The sequence below is a fragment of the Artibeus jamaicensis genome, unplaced genomic scaffold, assembly GCF_021234435.1.
Source record: "Artibeus jamaicensis isolate MK-2021 breed Jamaican fruit bat unplaced genomic scaffold, CSHL_Jam_final contig_558, whole genome shotgun sequence".
NCBI lineage: Eukaryota > Metazoa > Chordata > Mammalia > Chiroptera > Phyllostomidae > Artibeus > Artibeus jamaicensis.
In genome coordinates, this window is record NW_026521886.1 from 1,295,586 (window position 1) to 1,320,807 (window position 25,222).

The following is a 25,222-nucleotide window of genomic DNA, read 5'->3' on the forward strand; positions in this document are numbered from 1 at the left end:
TCCATTTTGGATTTATTTTTGTTCATGTCATAGGAAGGTGGTCTAGTTTCATTTTTTTGCACATATTTGTCCAATCTTCTCAGCACCTTTTATTGAATAAACTATCTATTGAATAACTTGCTTCCTCTGTCAAATATCAATTGACTATAACGGCGTGGCTTTATTTCTGGGCTACTTGGTTCCATTGATCTGTGTGTCTGTTTTTATGCCAGTACCATGCTGTCTTGATTGCTGTGGCCTTACAGTTTGATATTACATAGCGTGACTTCTCCAACTTTGTTTTTCTTTCTCAAGGTCACTGTTACTATTTGGGGCCTTTTGTGGTTCCATGTAAATTTTTTAAATATTTGGTCTAGTTCTGTGAAATAAGTCATTGGTATCCTGATTGAATATAATTTCTATCTATGGATGGCTTTGGGTAGTGTGGGCATTTTAATAATGTGTTCTTCCTATGAACACAGTATATGCTCCCACTTATTTGAATCTTCTTCAGTTTCTTTCCTCCGTGTCTTATAGTTTTCTGAGCACAGGTCTTTTACATCCTTGATTAGGTTATTCCTAGGTATTTTATTCATTTTGAAGCAATGTTAAATGGGATTATTTTCTTCATTTCCTTTTCCATTACATCATATAAAAATGCAACTGATTTCTGGATATTAATTTTGTGTCCTGCTACTTTGCTGAATTCACTTATCAGTTCTAGTAGTTTCTTAGTGGAATCTTTGGGGTTCTCTCTGTACAGCATCATGTCATCTGCAAATAAAGACAGTTTTACTTCTTCCTTTCCAATTTGGATGCCTTTTATTCTTCTTCTTGTCTGATTGGTGTGGCTAGGACTTCCAGGACTTTGTTGAATAAGAAAGGTGAAAGCAGGCATCCTTGTTTTGTTCCTGATCTTAAAGGGAACAGTTACAGGTTTTTTGCCTGTTGGGTGTTGTAAATAAAGCTGCAATGAATAGAGGGGCTCATACATTCTTTTGAATTAGTGTTATGGGTTTCTTTAGATATATATCTAGATTTAGAACTGCTGGGTCCTAAGGCAGTTCCATTTTTAATTTTTTGAGGAAAGTTCATACTGTGTTGCACAGGGGCTGCACCAGTCCACATTCCCACCAGCAGTGCTTGAGGGCCCCCCTTTCTCCACATCCTCACTAATGCTTGTAGTTTGTTGATCTATTGATGATGGCCTTTCTGACAGTGTGAGGTGATAACTCATTGTGGTTTTAACTTCATTTCTCTGATGATTAGTGACGTTGAGTATCTTTTCATGAGTCTGTTGGCCATCTGTATGTCCTGTCTAGAAAAGTTTCTTTTCATGTCCTCTGCCCGTTTTTAATTGGATTTTTTGTGTGTTCTTAATAAATTTTAAATATCACCCCCTTATCCTTTTAAATTATGAAATCTATTTTATGTGGTATAAGTAATACTACACCTGCTGTCTCTGGATGCCATTCACTTGAAACATCATCTTCCACCCCTCACTTCGAGCCTGTGTTTGGAGCTGAGATGACTCTCCTGTAGGCAACATCCAGTCGAGTCTTATTTTTTAATCCGTCCTGTTACTCTGTGCCTGTCCATTGGTGAGTTCAGTCGATTTGCACTGGGTGATTACTGACACATGAGGATTAACTGCAGCCATTTTTACCTTCTGTTTCCTGATTGCTCTGTGTCTCTGTGGCTTCTTTTCCCTTGTGATTCTGCTATTTTAGTTTGGCAGTTTTGTATGATTTGTTTCTGTTCTCTTTTTTTGATGTTATGTGTCAGTTCTGTATTTTTGTCCTGTGATTACCATTAGGTTTGTGTGAAATGCCTCACACACAATAGACTTGTTTCATCTCATTACCTCTTTGCTTTTATCATATGTAAATATTCAGTCCTTTTTCTCATTCCCTTTTTTATTTTGTTGTCACAAATTATCTCTTTATATTTGTGCGTTAATTACAAAGTTACAGGGGTTGTAGTTATCTTTAATTCCTCTTCTCTTCTCAAACCTTTGTTATAACTGTTTAATACACTATTCTAAAAAAGATTTATAGTTTTCTGCTTCTGTCTGTAAGTCGTCTTAGTCAAAGCTTTGTGTACGCTTGTCTTTGTTTCCAGTGAAATAGCTCCTTTTAACAGTTCTTGTAATGCTGGCCTCTTGGTGGTAAATGCTCTTGGTTTTTAGTTGTCTGAAAAAGCCTTTATCCACAGGTGAGGAGAAAACCTTCTCCTTCACATCTAAAGGATACTTTTGCTGGGTATATTATCCTTGCCTGATGGTGCCTGTCTTTAATTATTTTTAATATTTCCTTCCACTTCTGCCTTGTAATGTTTCTACTGAGAAATCTTACAGTAATTTAATGGGGTTTCCTTTTTAAGTTAGTCTTTTCCCTCTGGCTGCCTTGATAATCCTTTGTCATTTATTTTTGACAGTTTGAATGAAATGTCTTAAAGAACATCTTTTTGCATTGATATAATTAGGTGTCCTAACACCTTCCTATATTCTGGAGTCCAGTTCTTTCCATAGCAAAGGAAGTTCTCATGATTTATTTAGTAGGTTCCCTGTATCCTTATATTGCTCTTTTTTCCTACTGCATAATTATTTTTAATGTCCAGAGTTTATAATATGACAGCCAGAGCTTTCTCCCAGATTTAAGTTTATAAATTCTCAATTGGCTGTGTTCTCAATTGGCCAGCAGGGATACTCCTTGTATAATTTGGTTTCTGGAAGACTTCATTCAAATCCTCAATGGCCATCTGATGAAATAAAATTATGTACTTCATTTCTCCAGCTTTATCTCATATTGCTCAGTAATGGCCTTTGAGAGAAACAAAAACTCAGCACAACTTCTCACATCTTCTTTTTCTTTGGCATCCACCAGGACACTAGACTTATCCTCTAGAATAGGAATGTCAGGGCATTAAAGTTTTTCTCAAAATTATCTCCCAAACTGGTCTTTACTATATTGGCCTTGCAGTAAGCTCAGTAATAGCAGGTGGATTCTTAGGTAGAGTAGCCAACCTGGAGGTGAAGCTGCCATTCCAGGATTTCAGGGAGTTACCAGTGGCCTTCTGGTCCTGGGGTATGATGTCCCCAAAAGCTTCCCAGTCAATGGCTTTTAGGGCAAGTTTTAGCCCATTTTGAGATTCCTGACCAACCCCAGTGGCACACAGTCCACAGCCCCTGGTGCTGCCCTTTCTAATGTGGTCGTTCTCATGGAGGTCTTTTGTTGTTTAACTTAGTTCTCTTCTTCCTCCTGGGTCATTTCTAGGTGTCTGTCTTCAAGATCACTGATTCCCTCCTTTGTCGTGTCTGCTCCATTTCCAGTGCTCTCTGTTGGATTCATCTCTTTATTGAGTTCTTCAACTCCAGAATTTTTGTTTGGTTCATTTTGTAGAGTTTATTCTTTTTGGTAAAGTGCTATTTTTGTTCATTGATTTTATTCCTGAGCTCTTTGAACTGTCTTTCTGAGTTTTCTTCTATGTCATTGAGTTTCTTAATAACTGCAACCTTGAATTCTGTCACTTAAAACACTGTCTTCCATGGCTTTCAGTTTCTGGAGATTTCATTTTCTTTTTTTAAAATATATTTTATTGATTATGCTATTACAGTTGTTCCATTTTCCCCCCTTCACTCCTCTCCCACCCACATTCCGCCCCTAGTTCATGTTCATGGGTCATACATATAAGTTCTTTAGCTTCTATATTTCCCCTACTGTTCTTGCCCTCCCCCTGTCTATTTTCTGCCTACCATCTATGCTACTTATTCTCTGTACCTTCTCCCCCCTTCTCCTTATCCCACTCCCCTGTTGCTAACCCTCCATGTGATCTTCATTTCTGTGTCTCCTCTCCTGATCTAGCTGTCCTTTTAGTTTGCTTTTGTTTTCTATGTCATTGTTAATAACTGTGAGTTTCCTGTCCTTTCACTGTTCATATTTTTTAACTCCTTTTTCTTAGGTAAGTCCCTTTAACATTTCATATAATAAGGGCTTGGTGATGATGAACTCCTTGAATTTGATTGTATCTGAGAAGCACTTTATCTACCCTTCCATTCTAAATGAAAGTTTTGCTGGATAGAGCAATCTTGGATGTGGGTCTTTGGATTTCATGACTTGGAATACTTCTTTCCAGCCCCTTCTTGCCTATAAGGTCTCTTGAGAAATCAGCTGACAGTTGGATGGGAACTCCTTTGTAAGTGACTGTCCCCTTATCTCTTGCTGCTTCTGGGATTCTCTCCATTTTAATCTTAAGTAATGTAATTATGATGTGCCTTGGTGTGTTCCTCCTTGGGTCCAATTTCTTTGGGACTCTCTGAGCTTCCTGGACTTCCTGGAAGTCTATTTCCTTTGCCAGCTTGGGGAAGTTCTGAAGCTGAACTTGAGAACAAGTTCAAATAAGTTTTTTTTTTCAAATAAGTTTTGTTCAAATAAGTGTTTCCACTTGTTGCTGTTCCTCTTCCCCCTCTGGTACCCCTATAATTCAGATGTTGGAACATTTAAAGATGTCCTGGGAGTTCCTAAGCCTCTCTTCATTTTTTTGAATTCTTGTTTTTTTATTTTTTTCTGATTGGATGTTCCTTTCTTCCTTCTGATCCACTCCATTGATTTGAGTCCCAGTTTCCTTCCCATCACTATTGGTTCCCTGTACATTTTCCTTCATTTCACTTAGTGTAGCCTTCACTTTTCATCTAATTTGCAACCAAAATCAACCAGTTCTATGAGCATCCTGATTACCAGTGTTTTGAACTGTGCATCTGATAGGTTGGCTATCTCTTTGTTGCTTAGTTGTATTTGTTCTGGAGCTCTGATCTGTTCTTTCATTTGGGCCATTTTTTGTCTTGACGTGCCTGTTACGTATGAGGGGCGGAGCCTTAGGAGTTCACCAGGGTGGGGTAACCCTTGTCACTGGGTTGTGAGGCTACATGTGGGGAAGGGGTCTGAGAGGGAACAGTGGAGCTTGCTTCACTCTCTGCCTGGCTTTTAGTCACTTCTCCCAGTATCCACAAGCAAAGCAGACCCTTCTGGGTGCTTGTTCCCAGGTGGGTTGGCTTGGGTATGTACTAGGACCCTGTGGGTCTCTCCATCAGACTCTCCTGTGAGGCTGGGAGTTTCTCTCACTGCTGCCTCATCCCCCACCGGTGTTTTCAATAAAGCCCCATCGTTGGTTTGGGGCTTTATTTCCTGCACTGGAGCTTGGGGTTGTGCAGTCTATCTCGCTCCTCAATTGTTCTTCCCGGTTTATCTGCGTGCGAATGTGGAACCCGCTGCTCCACCAGCTGCAGCCTTGTGCGCCCCACTCCACAATCCGGCCCGGGGTCCACCAGCTGCTGTTTTGGAGTGAGTCCTCTCCACGTGCCTGTTTCTGCCCCTCCTACCAGTCTGGGTGAGTGTGTCTTCTTTAATTCCTTGGTTGTCGAACTTCCCTACAGTTTGATTTTCTGTCACTTCTGGTTGTTTTTGTTTTTAAATTGTTGTTGTCATTATTTTGGTTGTGTGGGAGGAACAGTGTGTCTACCTACACCTCCATCTTGGCCGGAAGTCCTGGAGATTTCATTTTCTTTCTGTGCTACCAAGTTATCTCGGTTGTTCATGGTATTTGATGGGCTGTTTTTCCGCCTGCACATTTGAGGTAGTACTCTTCTCACACTTCTAGTGTTTTGCCCTTAACAGTTCAGCAGGTTGATAGCGTCCTCTTTCTTCACTGTGTTGTTGGGCATGTCTCAGTGTTCTTTACTACCAGGCCCTGCCAGAGAGTGTGGGCACAAGAGGCAAGTTCACAGTCTTGTGGCTCCTCTCACTGCCCACCCCTCAGTAAAGGCTGTGGGCATCCGTTTTAAGCTGCCAGCCACCTTCACTTGGCTTTGTCCTGATGAGCAGAGGGAAGAGAAATGCCTTTTCTTGGAGGGAAAGTGCTTCTGCCCCTTAGACTTCAGGCCTAGCGCCAGGGCTGCAGCCCAGCCCCTCCCACACTCACTGGAGCCCTGTGGCAGCATCACATCTGCCTTGCGAGGTCCTGCCTCCCCGGCTCCTTTCCGTGCAGCCCCCTAGAGTGTCGCTGTGTGTAAGAGCTTCCAAGTGTTTGTGGAATAGGGCGTCCTTTTTTGGATTATAGTTGTTCAACTTGTAAATTTAAGGCGGAGGGGAAATGATGGAATTCTTTCTTAAGGGGGAAGACAGTGCTGATCTTTTATCCTTTTAATTTTAACCTATTTGTCTCCATATGAAAAGTGGGTTTCTTTTATGCAGCATGCAGTTGGGTCATGCATTTTTATCCAATTTGACAATCTCTGCCTTTTACTTGGGATGTTTAGACCAATTTAATGTCTGATGTGCTTAATGGTGTGGGTGGATTTAAATATATCTTTTCATTTTGTATTTATCCCATTTGTTTACTATTTCTCCATTCTTGTGAACTATCATTCTATGATTCACTTTATCTCCTTTATTGGATTATAAAGTATAATTCTTTGTTGTGTTAATTTTTCAGGGTTTATAGTACACAGCCTACCAAACCAGTCTTCCCTCCAGTACATACCTACCAGCTGACATGTGAGAACCTAACAGGAGCACACCTCATCTCCCTGTTGTATTGTCACGCTTCAACATACGAAGGGACCCCATATACATAGTTTTTGTTTTAAACAGCCAGTGGTCTTTTAGATTTTAGAAGTATGTAAAAGCCTTATTGACGTATTTACCATCTCTAGTACTCATTTTGTGTAGATCAGCTTTCCTTCTGAGTGAAGGACTTCGGCATTTCTTGTGATGTAGGAATGCTTGGTGATTAATTTTCAGCTTTTAAAATCTTGTGAAAGTTTTCATTTGCCTTCCTTTTTTAGAAGATATTCTTGCTGATATAGAAGTCTAGCTTCACCAGGTCCTCCCCTTGCAGCACACCAGCCCGCTGCCCTGGTGCACTCTGCCTTGCATTCCCAGAGCCGCTCCGGCCCTTTGTTCCTCCTTGTAATTAGTGTCTGTGTAACGGGGCCCAATTTCACCTTTAAGAATGTGATAGCTGGTCAAAATGAACCCTGAATTTGTCCCCCTTTCAGTGGGAGAACATTGCAGTCTACAGTGTTTAAAAAGTATTTGAAGTTACTGCCCTATACTGACTTTTTAATGAGGTAGGCCATGGTTTTTTTTGAACACCCTGTAGTTGGAGTCTGTCACCTGCAACTTAGGTAAGATTTAGCTCATTGGCGTGGCCCCCTCACAGGGGTGATAATGTATGTTGAAATATCCAGGGTGTGCTGCTTGACTTGGGCCGAGCTATTTGAAATTGAGCTAATAACAATGGGTGTTGTGCTGGTTGCAGATGAGAAATCACTAACATTACAGGGTTTAAAATGACTAAGTAGTTGATTGTGACATCTAGCAGATTGTTAAGGAAGGACTGCTTGCTGCCACCACAAGTTAGGTCTGTGCAAGGCACACCAAGTGAAAAGGGGCTTAGACAAGAATTGAGGTTAAAACTAGTGCTCCGCCGACTCTAGTTTTGTCTTCCTACGCTGCCTCTTCAGCACTGTTGGTTAGGTTTTGGTGGTAAGTGGGTTTGATGAATCCATGGGAAGGAAAGGGAAAAGATGTGTCTCCTGTGATGTCTGCACTGACCAAACACATCGTCAGTGCTGCGGGCTTACCTGTGTGTTGTCTTCGTATTTCACCAAATTACCATCATTCAGCGGTTTCTTCTTGGGTGAAAGTTGGACGATAGTTAAAGGTAGTTGTTGGAATGTTGGAAGAGAACACACTTTAGAATAAAATGGGTCTTGTTAGGAGCAGGAATTAAATTAAGCTTCAGATCTCCAGTCAAATAACTAAAACTAATACAGTATATAACTACAAGGATACTTATTCAATTCACCAAGTGAACAAGATTATGGAAGAATGGAGGAACATGTGGGCAGTGTTGATTCTACCTCTTCCTGAACTACTTTAAAGCCTACAACTGTATTACTTTGTGCTCAACTATTCTTACTACTATTGTGTCTATAGATTCATTCTCAAAGTTTCTCCCTCAAAACAAAAACCACGCCTGTAAAAAACTTTTCCAGTTTCTTAAAAGACTCATTTCTGCTCACGTGTTCGCTTCTTTCAGTTACTTTCACACGCCTGCAGCCCCATCTGCCCTCCCCATCCCAGTGACACTTCCCTGGCAAAGATGACCAACGGTCCATTTGCAGGCCTGTGCTGCCTCTGAAACCTACCACCACTGTGACCTTGGTGCTCTTCTCATTGCTACCTTTGTCCCTTAGATGTTGGTGGGTCCAAGGTTTTTTTTTTTTTACAGTTTCCAGTTTTAATTCTGTTCTGAAGTAATCTCATCAACATGCATGGTCGTAAATATATGCTGATAATTCTCAAACATGTAGCTCCACTATTGATGTTTAAAGAAAAGGGAAAAAAGCCAGTTTGCTGGACTCTTACCTAGGATGGCTTATTTTCAGCTCAGACTCATAATGAACCTCACTTATTTTTTTTAAAATTTGGTTATTTCCCATGTAAAAAGATCCTTACCTAAATCCTAGTTATCCCTCAAGTCTAGAGGAATTTATTATCATGTGTTTCCATACCACATAGTATGTAATCTTTGGCACCCTGTCTGGAAATTCTCCATAATTAAAGATCATTTTCCCAGCTCAAGTTTCTTAACTGAATCACATCAGCAAAGCTTATTTTTGTCATATAGAGTAACAATCACAGGTTGCAGGTGTAGCTATTTTGGGGGGGGATCATACATTCTACCAGTGTGTTACGACTTGCAAATAGATTTCAAGGATAGAAAAGCTTGAATGTAACATTTATTTGGTGAATTTACACGTGAGTTCATTTACAAAAGTAAAGATACAGACAGATGCAGCTTTCAGTGTAGGTTAAAATATTTTTCAGAACAGGCAATAGTCCATGAGGATTTGGAATGACAGTATTGAATGGCACATGCTTCAGCTTCCTGTGTGTTTTTCTTCCCACCCCCAAGGGGTAGGAAGGGAGAGGAGTAGAAGAAAATATTAGTGTTCATGTAAACACAGCCATGCAAATAAAAACTTTTAAAAAACAAGGTTGTTCAGAGATATCGAACATTTCTGTATTTGGGGGTTATCATAAGAGAGTAAGAACCGAGATGCAGAGTTCTCATACTTCCCATTATCCACGTCATCTTAAATCATATTAACTGCCTCTCCAATTAGAGGTCTCCTCAATATTTTCTAGACTGACTTTGGAAGGGAGTAATTTCTAAGTTTCTAAAACGACAGCATTTATAGACAAAATCTGTTTGGTTTCAATAGGATAAAGCACCCTTTAAAAGAGGGGTAACAGGCTCCTTTACTCCCAGCAATGTAAACTCCAATGAGACTTCATTTCCAGAAAAGCGTTAACTGAGGGCTTGATGTTTTATGACTCTGAGGCTTAAATAAACCTTCCCTGCCCCAAATAGGAGCCACCTTGAGAACACAATGACCAGAAAATGCAGCATATAAGCAAAAGGATGGTCTATAAAAGTGGCAACTGGGAAAAAAAAGTGATTTCTAAGTAAGACAATATGGTAGAGAGAGAAAATAAAAGAATTTGCTGTCAGTAGCCATGGTGAAGACTGGGATGTGGGCAGTCAGCCTTAGAGACCAAGGTTCCTCTAACTGAAAGGCCTCTGTGCGGACTCAGCATCTAGGAAAATACTGGCTCAAAAGTCCTTGAGCACATTTAGCCACAGTTGAAGCACTAAATGTCAGAAAATACTATGTTGCTGGCCCCAAGAATTATATTGTTTTTGAACCTTTAGCCACATTTTCTTCATTAGAAATTTTAAACTAATTAAATACTCCCACATATCACAGTCCATCTTTATAAAACCAGCTTGCATTTTCTTTAAAAAGTACACTATTTAATAGCACTTATTACAGAAAATGGCCATGGACAATTAAAAACACTTGCATTTCACCTTACCTGTTACCTGGAGTCTTCCAGCATGTATATCATCAGAATATTTGCTCCTGCATAATTTATGAATATACAAACCAGTTGTTGTGAACTTTATGAATGATGTACATTATCCTTTAGAGTTGAAGGGGCTCAGAAGGCTTAAGAGTTACCACTGAGTCTAACTTTCTGCAGAATTAAAGGCATTGTGCATGCTGACAATAGTTTAAAGGACCCTCAATTTTGCTGCCTTAAAAACAAAATCCCCATTTGTTTCCTTAAAAAAAAAAAAACAACAAAAAAAAACCTAAAAGGGATTAATTGAATCTAAAAGAAACCTATTTTACAGCATTTAAACTATGTTAATTTAAAAACCAACATGCTACAAAATACTTGTATTACACAAACACAAAGACAAAATCATCCAGAATGCAATCACCACCCCCCCCCAAAAAAAAAAAAAAGCCAAATCAACAAATCAAAGTTTTTATTTGCATGGCCAATTATCATTTGTACTCTTTTCAACTGTTTTAATAACCCTTTAGCAGGGTGTAAGCTTTCGTTGCACGGGGAATAAAAGCTGCAACACTGCACACTTCCTTCAACAGCCACTCCCACAACACCTACACGGGACAGATGGAACGAAGGACAGCAGCACGACAGGAAACACTAGGTTCCACCATTCAACACAGCTCTTGACAGTGTCTTTAGGGTTCAGTTGAAGAAGGGGTAAATTTCTTCCAAAAAGAGGGTCATGTTCTTTCCCCCTATTTTATAATGTTGGTGGTTTTAATCCATATTTCTTTGCAACTTCTGTCTGGGCATGAGCAGCATCACAGAGTGAGTACAGATGAGCCATTTCCATTTCTGACTTGGCCAGGTTAATAGCTTTGTTGAACATGTCAATGGCTTTCTCCATGTTTCCTCTAAAAGAACAGAAATTTTTAAGTGTTTCATTCAACAAGCACTGCATAGAATGCAATGAAGTTAGTAAGTATTTACATGGAATTTGACCAGGAAGTTTCAACTATGATTCTAATAACATGCTTCTTTATAATAAAACAATGCACACAGAAAGGGCTCAATGAATCTTAGCTATAATTATAAATATGATGTGATTATTGTACCTCTTGTAGTCTTACTTTACAGAAAAGAACGGTGAGAGGAGAGAAATGAAATGACTCACAGTGTTCCTGTCTGGTTTCCAAGTGCTGTGAGCCTCTCCTGCCTTGTGACACTCCTTCAGAAAGAAGCAGCAGCCTCACCCTGCTGTGCTATATACGTACACCCGTGCCCACACGTACTGCTCAGGCCATCTGTCACTGCCGCTGTGCTCGATTCTAGTCAAATTCCCACCTCCCTGAGGCACCATTCAAACCTAGTACCTTCGTGAGAACTATTTCCTGCTCCCTCCGCAGTGTCCCTCAGTCCTGTTGTCGTCCGGTGAGTCAGTAGAGTACCCGTTATACACAGTCTTACTGGATCCTGAAGGGAAATTTTCAATTTCTAGAACCTCATACAATGCCTATTAATCAGTATCTGACTTTTGAGTAAATGGGTGAATATGCTTGGTCAAAAAATATAATTTACCTTTTGCAGTCTAAGTGTGGTTTGGCTTTATATAAATACCAAGAACCAAGAGCTGCTTTAAGTAATCACTTTAGCTCTGTATCTATACATACACACATGCAATCTTGCAATACTTACTAAGTCCCTACCATACATGTGCCAGTTAGACTTTTAAAAAGTACAATGTACTTTTGGGGTAACTAACCTCCTACTACAATTGATGGCTCCGTGATACACTTATTTAAAAAAAGCTTTTCAGTAGTTCAGATATTAGACACCAGCTTTGCTAAATCCTAGGATAATCAGCAATTTTATTCATCCATTCACATTTATTTGTAAGACAGGATTTAGAATGAATTTCTTCAAGTACAATTAACACAAGAATAAAATCCATCAAACCTCATTCAGTCAGGGGTCCTTTGCCCAGGCTCTATGAACCACTTAAACACAAAAGTGTTTTTTATGTACATTATTCTAAGAAAAATCTACAGGTTTGCTAAAAAAAGATTAAGAACCACTACCCCATCCTATTTTAATACAAGAATTTTTTATTCCCATTAACAAATTAGCAATTAAGAAATAACTTAATATTTACATGCAACTGTCAGGACCGAATGGTTCAAAAGAACCACACAATTTTTCATCAGCCTATATATATGTATTCTGCCGCTCTGGGGCAGAGGATCCCAGGAAGGGCTGAACAACAGGGAATTAAGACAACTCCTGGTGGTTCCTGACAAGCAATAGTGGCAAGATCAGTTTCTGGTATCAGTGAAACACGGGCTCATGTCACTCAATCTGGACATCAGTGTCTGGACTTTTTAATTACACTGAGGATCATGTAATCTCCACTTTGTAGTATTATAAAGACTGCTGTAAAGATCAGCGGGAATAATATTTGGAAAACACCTAGAGTGCAGTATCTGGCCACAGAGCAGATACCCAAGTGGGCAGCAACTCCAGTGTCAACTCGGTCTATATGCTACACTGCACTCTATGGGCATAACAGTTGTCACCTGTTAATGGTGGCTCTCAAGTGCAACTCTGGATAAACATTTACACAAAACAAGAAGTTATGGGAAGTGAGAGTTGCAAAAAATCTTACCAACTCCCTGATTTTAAAGAAAACTCAGAGGCTCAGAGATGATGTTGCAACTTGCCCAGTCACTTGGCTTATTGCTTCTCTGTAGCAGGACGTAGATCTTCTGGCAACTGGCTACCAACCCTTAGGCTACACGGCACCGCCCAAGCACACTGCAGGCTTTTGTCTCCAAGAGCTTGACTTAAAGCATATTTTTTAAGTATGAGTTTTCAATTGGAAAAATAATGCAATAAGGCAAATAAAAGTTGTATAATTTTAAGGGATGCTTATCTCAAAATGCTTAACATATTAAGACTTAAAAACTTCATGGATATTGACAATAACATATCTGTAATGAGATGCATGAAAATATATTTATGAAGCTGCCTTAAATTTCCTAGGAACAAATGGTAGAAGTTACCTCTGCACTTCAATGGTTCCCATGGTTTCATAGGCAAAATCACATTTACTGTCAATTTCAATAGCTTTGCTGATAAGCTCCAAACCTCTATCCAGATCTTGCTTCCACTGAAGTTGAAGTAAACTGCAAATGAAAAAAGGCAGTCAGGTGTGACCATGGGCCAGTATTGATAGGAATGAAGTTATAATTTAATTTACAAGAAAAAAACCCCTAAAACAGTATATAATCATTATCAAACTGTTTTTATTTCTCAATTACATTCATTTTGAATTCTAAATTCCTTATGAAAAAGGTGTCAATGAAACAACCTGTGTCCACTGATGGGTGTGTGGATAAAGAACACATGGCATCCTACCCACACAAATACACACACACGAAGAGGAACATTATAAAGTCTTAAAAAAGGAAACCTTGCTACTTGCAACAACATGGATGGACCCTGAAGGCATTATGCTAAATAAAGTAAGTTAGACACAGAAAGTCAAATACTGTATGATCTTGCTTATATGTAGAATCTAAAAAACCAACCAACCAACCAACCAACCCACTCACAGATACAGGGAACAGACTGATGGTGGCCAGAGGCAGGGGTGGGGGAAATGGTGCAACTTCCAGTTATAAGCCAAGTAAACCACGGCAGTGTAATGTACAGCATGGCAACTACAGTTAATAATACTGTGCTGTGTATACCTGAAAATTGCTAAGACAGTAGTAGTTCTTAAAGTTCTCATTACAAGAAAAATATTCTGTAACTATGTATAACAACATGTTAGATTTATTGTGATCATTTCACAATATATTTTTTAGAGAGAGAAAGAGAGAGGGGTAGGAGGGTAGAGAGACAGACAGACATCAATTTTTTCCACTTATCCATGATTCTTATATGTGCCCTGACTGGAGACTGAACCTGCAGCCTTGGCTTACGGGGACAATGCTCCAATCAACGGAGCTACCCAGCCAGGGCTCATTTCACAATAAATATAAATATTGGGTTATTACATTATACGCCTGAAACCAGTAACATGTTGATTACATCTCAATAAAAAATAGAGAAGAAAGTGTCCAACATTCTGGGCTCTATTACTAACTTACCTTGTAAACTTAAATTTTTACTTTGCATAAATTTAAGATTTAAATGAAGTTTCTTTTTTATGATAATTCAAGTACACAAAAAAAGGAAAAGCTTATTTTACATGTTTCCTATTTTGACACAAGTAACATTTGACAGGATGTTTAGAATTGAAACACTTGAGCTAAAGTGAAAATAACACATTTATTAACTGCTAGATAAGAATAAAATATAAGTTTGAAAATTAATACTGAAGCATCCACAGCATTATAAAGTTGTCAACTAACTCACTGATAAGCTACACAACAGTCCCCTTAGTCAGTGACCAAAAGAAATCCATCTTGTAACTATGCAAGAAATGTAGCTTCTTTCTGGAACAAACAGAATCACAAAAATACATACCCTTTATGAACATATGTTGTGGCATTATCTGGTTCCAAATCAATGCACTTATCATACATTTCATCAGCTTTACCAAACTGCTGTTGATCTGTTAATGCCTAGGTGAGGAGATACTTCAGTTATATTAACTGTCAACTGAAACAGTTAAAAGTATATTGCTTCTTTTTTTTTTTTTTTAAGATTTTATTTATTTATCTTTAGAGGGGAAGGGAAGGAGAGAGGGAGAGAAACATCAATGTATGGTTGCCTCTCATGCATCCCATGCTGGGAACTGGCCTGCAACTGAGGCATGTGCCCTGACTGGGAATCGAACCGCAGTTGTTTGGTTTGCAGGCCCACGCTCAATCCACTGAGCTACACCAGCCAGGGCATATATGACTTCTTAATTATTAAAATTTAGTTCATTTATTCATCTCTTAACCAAATTCTGATGTTCGGGGGCTACAAACTTATTTAAAATGTTACAACTTAATATTGGAGATTTTACATGACATTGTTATAAATATGAAATCTTAACTGTCCTCTGTTTTTGACAAGTGGTTAAATGCAACAGCAAACAATGTGGTGAAACAGAATCATGCTCTTGGTGCCAGTTCTAATATCAGCTTTTCATTGGTACATTTATGCCACTTATTCACATAATTTATCAAAATATACCTAAAGGAATTGAAACACAACTCTCATTTGGAAGGATAAGTTCAGGCATGTTGTTAAGTGTTATCAGTCATTCCTTAAAAACCAAAGGAAAAAAGCAGCTAGAATTAACTGTTTGAAGGCAAATCCCAGGCAGAAATGAAAGGGCTGGTTATGTAGACACCAGATCACATAGTTACAGTTACAAAAACTGTAACTCTGGCAGCTGGCCAGCATCTAAACCCAAACTTTGAGTCTTTTTTGTTGTTGTTATACTGTGTAACTATATGTGTGTGTATGTGCAAATATAAAGTTACATATAATTATAAATATAGTGAAGCAAAAATAAGGAGAGAAACCAGAGGACAGACATTTTAGTGCAAGTAGACTGCCACAATGCTAGTCCCAATAAGGATAGCTCAAGTAAGCCCAAGCCCATCTGCAGGGAGCACAGTGACAGGGAAACGTGCCATCAGGAAAGCTCTGTGAGACTTGTTCTTGTGGTTAACTTTATTTATTTATTTACTTTATTAGAGACAGGAAGGGAGGAGAAAGAGAGGGAGAAAAACATCAATGTGTGGTTGCCTCTAGTACGCCCCCTACTGGGGACCTGGCCCACAACCCAGTTATGTGCCCTGAGTGGGAACTGAACCGGCACTAAATCCACTGAGCCACACCAGCCAGGGTCTAACACTGCTTTGTTTAAAGAGCTATTCAGTGGCTCTGCTCTTTTAGCTGCTTACAGAAATCTGCACCTAAAAAGCCTTGTTGAATTTCATTTCAGTGATGCAGGTGGTGGTGTCACCTTCGGGTTTGCTCCTAATATAAGGCATAAAGGCAAGTGTACGTACTCAGTACAAAGGGCATACAGTTGTAACGTGCATTTGTCCTGTTTTAAATTCTATCCATTCTATAAAACTTTATAGAACACATGCCTTCTCAATTCATAAATAGAGCAGAGAGTAAGCAACAAGTGTTTCTTTCTTTTTTTTTTTAAATTCTCACCATCCTGCCTAGGAAATATAAGAACAAAGACTGAGTAGATAAGATTACTTCTAAATGAAGTTAAAGAATTTCTGGGTTTACTTCATACCCCAGAGAATTATTACAGAATTTCAATCTCTGATAATACAGTGATATGCAAGTAAACTTAAAGACCCTCATAATAAACCCTAGACAAAAGTTTTACCCTGTGGAATTTTGTGTAAGTGGGTATGAAAACATTTCTTTAGAATTAAAAAAAGGAAAGAAATTATATGGAGGATTAAGATGGATGGTGTATGTAGATACCAATAATAACTTTTAACTTAAAGACTAAGAGAAAACAGTCATTCAGAAATCATTTAGTTGGGATAAAAGGTTTTAACTGTGTCCATAAGAAGCCAATCATTTATTATTTAAATGGCTGATTTAAAATGAGTAAGTTTCAAAGATTTCAGACTACAATTAAAAAGTGAAAATAGCCCTGACTAGTGTGGCTCAGGGGGACTGAGTGCTGGCCTGGGAACCAAAGCATCGCCAGTTTGATTCCCAGTCAAGGCGCAAGCCTGGGTTGTGGGCCAGGCCCCCAGTAGGGGTGTGTAAGAGGCAACCACATAATGTTTCTCTCCCTCTCTTCCCCTCTCTCTAAAAGTTTTTTTATAAAGTGAAAATAATTCAAGTTTAAATCATACTTCCCATAGCTTCAATCCTAATTCAAGAATTTTAGACAAACCAGAGAGGAGTTAAAATGAACTCTTACAGCCTATCTAACCATTTAGAAAGATGATGGTCAATCTGAAACAAAACCCTTTCCAGAAACATTTTCCCCACCAACTGAATATACTGTCTTTTGCCACGTATAATGTGCACCTTTGCCCAAATTTTTGAGGAAAAAATAAGGATGCGCATTATACACAAGTAAAATGATTAAACACCACGGGCATAATAATCCTGTGTATTATTATGCCCGTGTTGTTTAATCATTTTACTTGTGTATAATGCGCATCCTTATTTTTTATGCACACAAAACATGGGCGTGCACTATGTGCAGAAGCGCATCACGCCTGGCAAAATACCGTGGTAAAATTTCCTAATTAGATTTTGCAAATCCAATCCAAATGAAAACGTGAGGGAAATGTTCTGCTTAAGCTTCCCTATGTTATGAGTTTAACCTCATGGTTTTTAAATTGTGTAACACAGGAGCCCCTCCTGCGGAGATTCAGGACCATCCTGGGGGCCCAGAGAATCAGAGGGGGAACAAAGTCTTCCGCTTCCACAGAAGTCACATCCAGGGAAGCACTGTTTTCTGATTTCCCTACTGGAATTCAGAATATAAATACTAATCTTCTAAAACGGACTGACAACTAAAAAAGTATGAAATATTACATTACCTGGGCATATAGTGCATAGCCTTCAGCACACTTGGGAAATTTCTTTATGACCTCTTCAAAACCTTTCATAGCTGCTTGGATTTGTGAAGAATTGTTTCCTGTATATGCCTGGCGATACTGTTTTAAAAAATCACGAAAGTCACACAAAATGACATAAATACTTCCAGGAAGGCAGGTGATCTGCTAACATAATTTGCTGCACTGTGGATCTAAAAGGGCTCCAGGGAAACGGCTCAGCAGCAGGGAATGCACAGGCCGTACACAGCTAGCACTTGGCTGCCACTGGACACATTGCAGGATGCTCGATACTCTAGGAAAGGGCATCCCAACGTGCCAGAACTTAACTTGGCATACAAATGGGGGAGTTGTACATCTAGCCTATTATCACTCCTAAAAGTATAGTAACATTCCTTTATCTAATATCACTTTTCATCTGTAATACACAGGATGGACCACATTTATGACAGTGGTCCCATAAGTTTATAATGGAGCTGAAAAATTTCTACTGCCCAGCAACTTAGCTGTCCTAACATCATGACGATGCTTCACTCGCGTATTTGTGGTGATGCTGTGCAAAAAACCCACTGTGCTGCCAGCTGTATAAAAGTATAGCACATGCAACTATCAAACGTGCATTAGTACTTGATACTGATATAGATGGCGTTACTGATTTATGTATTTACTATACTATACTAAACATTTGATCATTATCTCAGCATGTGCTCTTCCTACTACTTATAAAAAGCTTGCTGAGAAACGGCATGCTGTGTTACGCAGGCAGTGGCCTCATACACCTCACGTTTTACCACGTCTCTTAACTTCATCATTTTCTCGTACTTGATTCAATGACACGTTGTTTTGTACAACAACCTGCGGTTCAGGTTTGTAGCCCAGGAGGAACAGGCTACACCACAGAGCCTCCTGCAGGAGACTATGCCAGCTAGGTTTGTGTTAAGTGTGCTCTATGATGTTTGCACCAAGACAAAATCGCTTAATGATACTTTTCTCAGAACATATCCTCATTGTTAAGTGGCACATAACTGTAAATGTGTTTGTGACCTGATTTCTTCCTTTCAAAGAAAAATTCTTTTAGGACTCAAGCTATAGAGTTACTGCGAGTCCTTCATTTCACAATAAATGGACTTATTTTCAGCACTGTGCTTCAGAATATTAATAGCTTTACAAAGGCGAGATGACAGCAGTCACATGGTGTCATGACTGCAGTTATTTCCTCAGGATTCTTTTGTTCTATAATAGTTGTGGTAGATGAATGGGGAGAACAGGGCTGTTCAGGAGAGCATAAAAATTGGGGCTAAGTAGCTATTAAGATGAACTCAAATAACACATCCCGAGAAATACAAGAGCAGCATATGTATAAACTTCTATTTCTCTAAACAAACATGTTTTCCCCTATAGACATCCTTTTGGGGGAAAAAGAAAAAGATGATTTTGTAGACAATGAGATACTCATTTTTGCTAACAATGGGGAAATAACAATGATGTTTAAGAATATACAGAAGAAAGTAGAACCTACCAATGCAAAACATTTCTGAGCTTGTGCTAGAGCAGACTCGGGTCTTAATCTAATACATTCATCAAAATCTGCCACTGCTTCTTCAACTTGGTCAAGCAGTATTTTCAGCTATGAAAAAAATACATAAACACAACTCAAAAAGAGGTGCACCAGTACGTACTGTCTCTTATCGCAGCTCAGCATAACACTAATCATGTAGTAATTATTCGGTATAAATTACTTTCTAGAAACGGTGAGCTAGAAAATTTGTAATTCTAAAACTTGAAACCAGTGTCCAATTTTTTAAAAAGCACTATAAACCAATTTTTTTGCACTGCACTTTTGATCACTCTTATGCGAGAAACCCATTCTTCTAGAAAATTACAGACATTTCTATATTTCCAAATTTCAAAGCAAATCAGACATCAGATAATTACTTCTCAAATAAATCTTAAAAACTAACAGTAAGGATCAAAATGTCAAGAATTTTAAGAATTTCAGTACTTCTTCAAACCCTTCAGACAGAAATATTAGGCAAAATTCTTCATTTGGAAGAACACCCCCTTTTCTGTTATTATGTGGCTAGCCCACGCATTCTGAGGAATCATGTTAAACAAGCAGATTATAAAGCCATGTTTTCCCCAGATGAGGCTAAAATTATGAATTGTTTTCTTTACTATGTATTTTTTTTTACTAAAAAACAAATATGCAGATTGTAAAACTCCATGCAGAAAAGATTTTTTTGTGAGCTGTTTGGATAGTCCAGGCCTCATTACAGCAAGGAGCCCACAAAAATCATTGTGTTGATTCTAGCATTAACTAAAAATGCTCATTAAATGTTTCAATGTTCTACTCATTGAAAACCTGTGAACGGAAGCACCTGAAAAACAAATGAACTGTCAAGCCAACATTTGTAGCCTTCCTTTTCTTCTTTTTATTAAGTAAATACTGAAATTATAAGAACAAATGTTCAAGAGGGGATTAAATAAATGCCAAAACAAACCATACACCACTATGATAGTTTGTTCAGAACTATCTCAGAAGTGATATAAGTTTAAGACATTCCCAAATATGGTATCAAACTCTTCAGTCCACAGGCCAGAACTCTTAGCAAGAAAACAGTTACCTGCCCTCGGTGATGATACACATCTGCATTCTGAGGATCGATGTCAGCAGCCATGTTAAAATCCTGAGTCGACAACAACGGCTGCTGCTGTTGCATGTACATGCTACCTCTTTTGATGAGTGCATTTGCTCGAAGCTACACGTACAAAAAAAAAAGAAAAGGTTCATCATTGCTACTTCTTATTCCAATTTAGTTTAAAAGTAACAACTGTATTGAGATATAACTCACATACCATAAAGGTCACTCATTTAGTCATTTTGAGTATATTCACAGGGTTGTAAAATTAACACTCTATAACTCCAGAACATCTTCATCACCCCCAAGAGAAACCTTATACACATTAGCAACTACTCCTCATTTCCCCTCTAATCTGTCAATCTACTTTCTACTTCTACGAATTTGTATATTCTAGACATTTCACAAAAATTAAAGTCTTTTGTGTCTGGCTTCTTTCACATAGTATAACATTTTCAAGGTTCATTTGTATTGTAGTATGTACCAGTACTTCATTATTTTTCATGGCTGAGTACTTGTCTAGGAGAGGAATTGCTGCTCATAAAGTAACTCTGCTTAACTTTTCGATGAACTCCCAAACTAATTTCCAAAAGAGTTTTTTACCATTTTACATTCTTGCTGGCAATGTATGAAAGGTCCAACTCCTCTACACCCTGGCCACCACTATTAATTGTCCATCTTTCTGACTACAGCCACTCTAGTGGGTGTAAAGGGATATCTCATTGTGATTTTCATTTGAATTTCCCTAAGAGTTCATGATGCTGAGCACCTTTTCACGTCCTTATTGGCCATTTTTGCATATTACAGAAAATGTACATTCAGATCCTTAACCTGTTTTTAAACTGAGTTACTTCCTAAGAACAGTTCTTTATATACTCTGGATGCAAGCCCCTATTCCGATATAAAACTTGTATTTTCTCCCATTCTGTGCAATGTGTTTTCTATTTCTTGATGGCATCCTTTCCATCAAAAAAGTTTTAAATTTTGATGAAGTCTTTCCTTTGCTGTTGCCTGAACTTTTGGTGTCACATCTAACACTCCCTACTCCAGGGTAATGAAGATTTCCTTCTCTCTTCTCTTCTTGGAGTTTTACAGTTTTGGCTTCACATTTGGGTCTTTGATCCATCTGAGTTAACTTCTGTACATGGCACATGACAGACATCATTACTACTTCCCACTGAATCAAAAAAGTCCTGATTATAAAGCAAGAAGATACAGCCTTCTCCTCCAAAACCTCTTCTCAAGACAAAATGACATACAAATGTCTTCCACAATGGAACAAACAAGGATCCTCCAAAATTGTAACAAAAACACCTAACAGAACATATCTGTAATCATTAGCAGGAAATAAAATTCGATATTACTAGGATATCTTTAATTTTCAAATGTCATTTTAAAAAGAATTCTAACAAATACTTAGTTGTAATTACTTTTTTTTTTACAAGAATTCTAGATACTTGTTAACAAATACTTAGGCCTGGATACCAATTTTTATTCCACAAAAAAATATCAATGGTTCATTTGGAGGTGAAAGAGGCCAGAATTTATTAGTTAATTCAATAAGGAAACAGGCCACAGAGTTAACAAACTGGTAAGAAATGGAGTTATTTGCTGGCTAAGTTCTGTCCCATTACTCTGAGTTAGAAAGCTTACGTAATTCGACAGACCTCCCAATCTTAACGATGAAACTGCAAACACATAAGAAGACCTGGAAGATGAAAAACTGTTCCAATGACACAACTGCAAAAACCGGGTATGTTCCCGTATCTATGTTTTATTTTTAGAACTTATTTTTTTCTTCATGTTAAAAAATTATTGGCATCGTCTGAAAATCTTTCAGAATGTGCTTATTTTTATTAAATGCATTTTATAACCTGTTCTACATACGGCATGTGAGAGGATCACGTATAACATTACCCTTACCCAAACACAGTCTGTCCCCGTAAGCAGTGCTGCACGGGAAGCTACAGCTGAAAGTACACATCACTGACCCTCCTACGGCAGTCTCACTACACCAACTCAACCATCATTAGGCATGTAGTTCCTTCCAAAAACAGCCTTTTGGAGAATGGCAAATGAAATGCAAAAAAAAATTTCGCAAAACATTATCTAAAAGCCTCGTTTTTATTTATTAATTTTTTCACACACAAACACATTTTTTCTAACGTACCTTCACATTAGCTTCTTTCAGACTGATAACCTTATCTAAATCTGGTTTAGCGGCGTTGGCATTGCCAATAAGCAGATAGAAAGTCGCTCGTAGTAATAATGCTTCTGCCATGTATTTGCCTTGAGCATCTATTTCTTTTGAGCATTCACTTATGATCTTATCATAGTTTTCTTCTTCCATGTACTGTTTGGCCTTTAAATATCCAGAACTAAAAATAAAACCAAATGTAGGAAATTATTTACTAAGAGAGAAATGCGGAAACCTGCCACATTTAATATACCCAGGTTAAGCAAATGTCCATTTCCCAGTAACTAGAGAGTCAGCCAGTGTGACTAGGCAGGAGGGCAGCGGGGTAGTGAGGGTTTTGATGCAGGCTGAGATTGTCCCGATGCCTTGCAGTTTTCAAAAAGGCAACAGCAGGGTCAGTGGCGGAAACCTAGGGTTACTGAGCAGGCCTTGGCATTTAAATACGTAAAAAGAAGCTAACGACAGACTGAGTCACGACAAGGCAAGTCTTATTCACCTTCATATCTGCAGCAGGTTGATGGCACTAACAGTTATTTCATGACTAACAAAAACGACAGAGAAATAGGAAATAGTCAAGTCAGTTCAGGCCACAGCAGCCAAGGGAAGAAGTGTGACCCAAGCTGTGAGTTACAAAGACCAACAAGACCAGAGGCAGAGAACTATCTGAAGGGCTCACATCCAGAAGGTGTGCTGTTTCACCTGTTTAAAAATATTAAAGTAAATTTAAAGGTAGATTCTTCCATTAAAAAAGGACTTTAAAAAAACATCCTTCCCTAATTCTTAAAATGCAGCGACCACAACATCATTATTCTTCCAGGATAATGACTGTAATCAAAGACACTTGCAGAAGGGATTTCTTTCAACTGAAGAGGAATTTATACTACATAAACTTTAATGGGGTCTTGTGGATACAAGGTACTATAAATTAAAGTTCATTTTCTCATTTCATTTGTTACATACTCTGAATAGAGAAAACTGGCAAATGACTTACAGTTGTTGGTCAAAATCTTATAAAACTCTGAGCCAATCTTTCCTACAATTACACTCTAATGCTCCCTATACTCTAGTTTTGTTCCTCAGGTCACCAGGCTAAAAAAATGTAATTATTAAATCATAATGGAAATAATAATGGTTCCTACTTACTGAGAACCTAAGTGTTAGATACTTACAAACATAACCTTTAAACCTCACAGTAACCTTTAAACCTCATCGTTTCCCTGTTGAGAAATGATGAAGCGAAGGCTCAGACTGAAATGGAATTCTTTTTTCTTTTTTTTAAATATTTTATTTATTTATTTTTTCGAGAGAGGGGAAGGGAAGGAGAAAGAGTGGGAGAGAAATGTCAATGTATGGTTGCCTCTCATGCGTTCCCTGCTGGGAACTGGCCTGCAACCCAGGCATGTGCCCTGACTGGGAATCGAACCGCGATACTCTGGTTCGCAGGCCCGTGCTCAATTCACTGAGCTACACCAGCCAGGGCTGAAATGGAATTCTAAACTTAGGTCCGAGTCCAGTTAGTGTTCCGGTGAGAGGCAGCTACGTCCTGCCACCTCTCAACACAGCTTTTACAATAATGGTACTAACTTCATTATAGTTTTTCTGGGACGAGGACTTCACCAATTACAATTTTTAAAAAATACTTAGTATTAACTAACTAAAATTTTAACACCCTGGTACAATTATGCATAGTATCTTCCCCCTTAAAAGGTGGCCAACCATGTTGAAAAAACTGGGAGACACAAATGAAAGGCAATCTGTTTCCTGGAGAGCATGATGCTAAGTGAAACAAACAAACAAACTCAAAGACTCAAAAGAGCACAGACTGACAGCTGTTAGAGTGGAGGCGAGATGGAGGGCTGGGTGAAAAAGGTGAAGGGAGTAAGCAAACAACAAAAACACTTAGACACAGAGGACAGTGCAGTGATGACCAGAGGGAAGGGGGGGTTGGGGGAGGTAAAAGAGGGTAAAGGGGGCATAAGTGGTGATAGAAGGGGACTTGGGGTGGTGAACACACTATACAGTATACAGATGATGTATTATACAACTGTATATCACCTGTACAACTGAATTGAAACCTATATAATTTTATTAACTGGTGTCACCCCAATAAATTCAAGAAAAACAAAAAAATTAAAAACCAGTTAAGAGACACTAAAAATATTAACAATAACATTAAGAAAAAAAATCTGTTTCTTTAAACCTCCTAATAGGCCACAGATCATAACTACGCTTTGCTGTAGAAATAACATTCCCTTTTCTTCCAAACTCATTTTAAAATGTCATTTTGATAATAATAATATAGCTTCTTTTACATAAGAGAGCTAGCCTTAACAGCAAACACAGGACTGATAAATATAAATGAGCATACATGAGTTAAGCAGGGTATGCCTGCAAGTTAAGCTTGCAGACCACTTATATCACTGATCTCCAGTTGTAAACATGGCGCCCTATTACTGTTCTCTGCACGAGCAAACACAAGAAGTCCGAAGAATGGATTTTCCTAGGTGAGCAGAAAAAAGTCTTAAAGAAAGTCACTTTGGGGTACTCCTAAACATCTCAGTTTATAAATTATAAACTTCCCTGTACTAAAACATTTGGATATTCAATAGCATAATAATTCTTAAGTTATTGCCTCTATTTGAATATAACAAATCAATTGACTAACTGGAAATTCTCTTGGAATATCATGCAGAACCCTAAAAGCAGGGCAAACTCCTGGCAGTAAAACCTTAAGCCACCAGGTAACTCTCAGGGTGTAACAGACATATCTGACAAGTATTTTTATTATAGCAATGCTATTGTTATATATAATTTTATTGTATTTAAATCTATGTAGTTAGAGTCTTCAGATGATTCAGAGCCCCACGTAGGCACTATGCCAGCAAAAACAAACAAACAAACAAAACGTAACCCAAAATTCCCCCCGTG

The 25,222-nt window shown here is 38.4% G+C and overlaps 1 protein-coding gene and 1 pseudogene across 1 annotated transcript in view; both read right to left on the bottom strand.

Moving 5' to 3' along the window:
- Positions 1 to 2,633: 2,633 nt before the first annotated feature.
- LOC119060648 (ATP synthase subunit d, mitochondrial-like) lies at positions 2,634 to 7,601 on the bottom strand (annotated as a pseudogene).
- Positions 7,602 to 8,769: 1,168 nt separating this feature from the next.
- Positions 8,770 to 25,222, bottom strand: part of TOMM70 (translocase of outer mitochondrial membrane 70) — a 37,197-nt gene continuing 20,744 nt past the window's right edge. The window contains exons 6-12 of the mRNA XM_037160842.2: positions 22,268 to 22,475; positions 20,083 to 20,217; positions 18,978 to 19,085; positions 17,444 to 17,560; positions 14,439 to 14,536; positions 12,968 to 13,090; positions 8,770 to 10,822 (exon numbers count right to left, since the gene is read on the bottom strand). Of these exons, the coding sequence (XP_037016737.2) occupies positions 10,669 to 10,822; positions 12,968 to 13,090; positions 14,439 to 14,536; positions 17,444 to 17,560; positions 18,978 to 19,085; positions 20,083 to 20,217; positions 22,268 to 22,475 (943 nt within the window). The 3' untranslated portion in view covers positions 8,770 to 10,668. The remainder of the gene's footprint in view (positions 10,823 to 12,967; positions 13,091 to 14,438; positions 14,537 to 17,443; positions 17,561 to 18,977; positions 19,086 to 20,082; positions 20,218 to 22,267; positions 22,476 to 25,222) is intronic.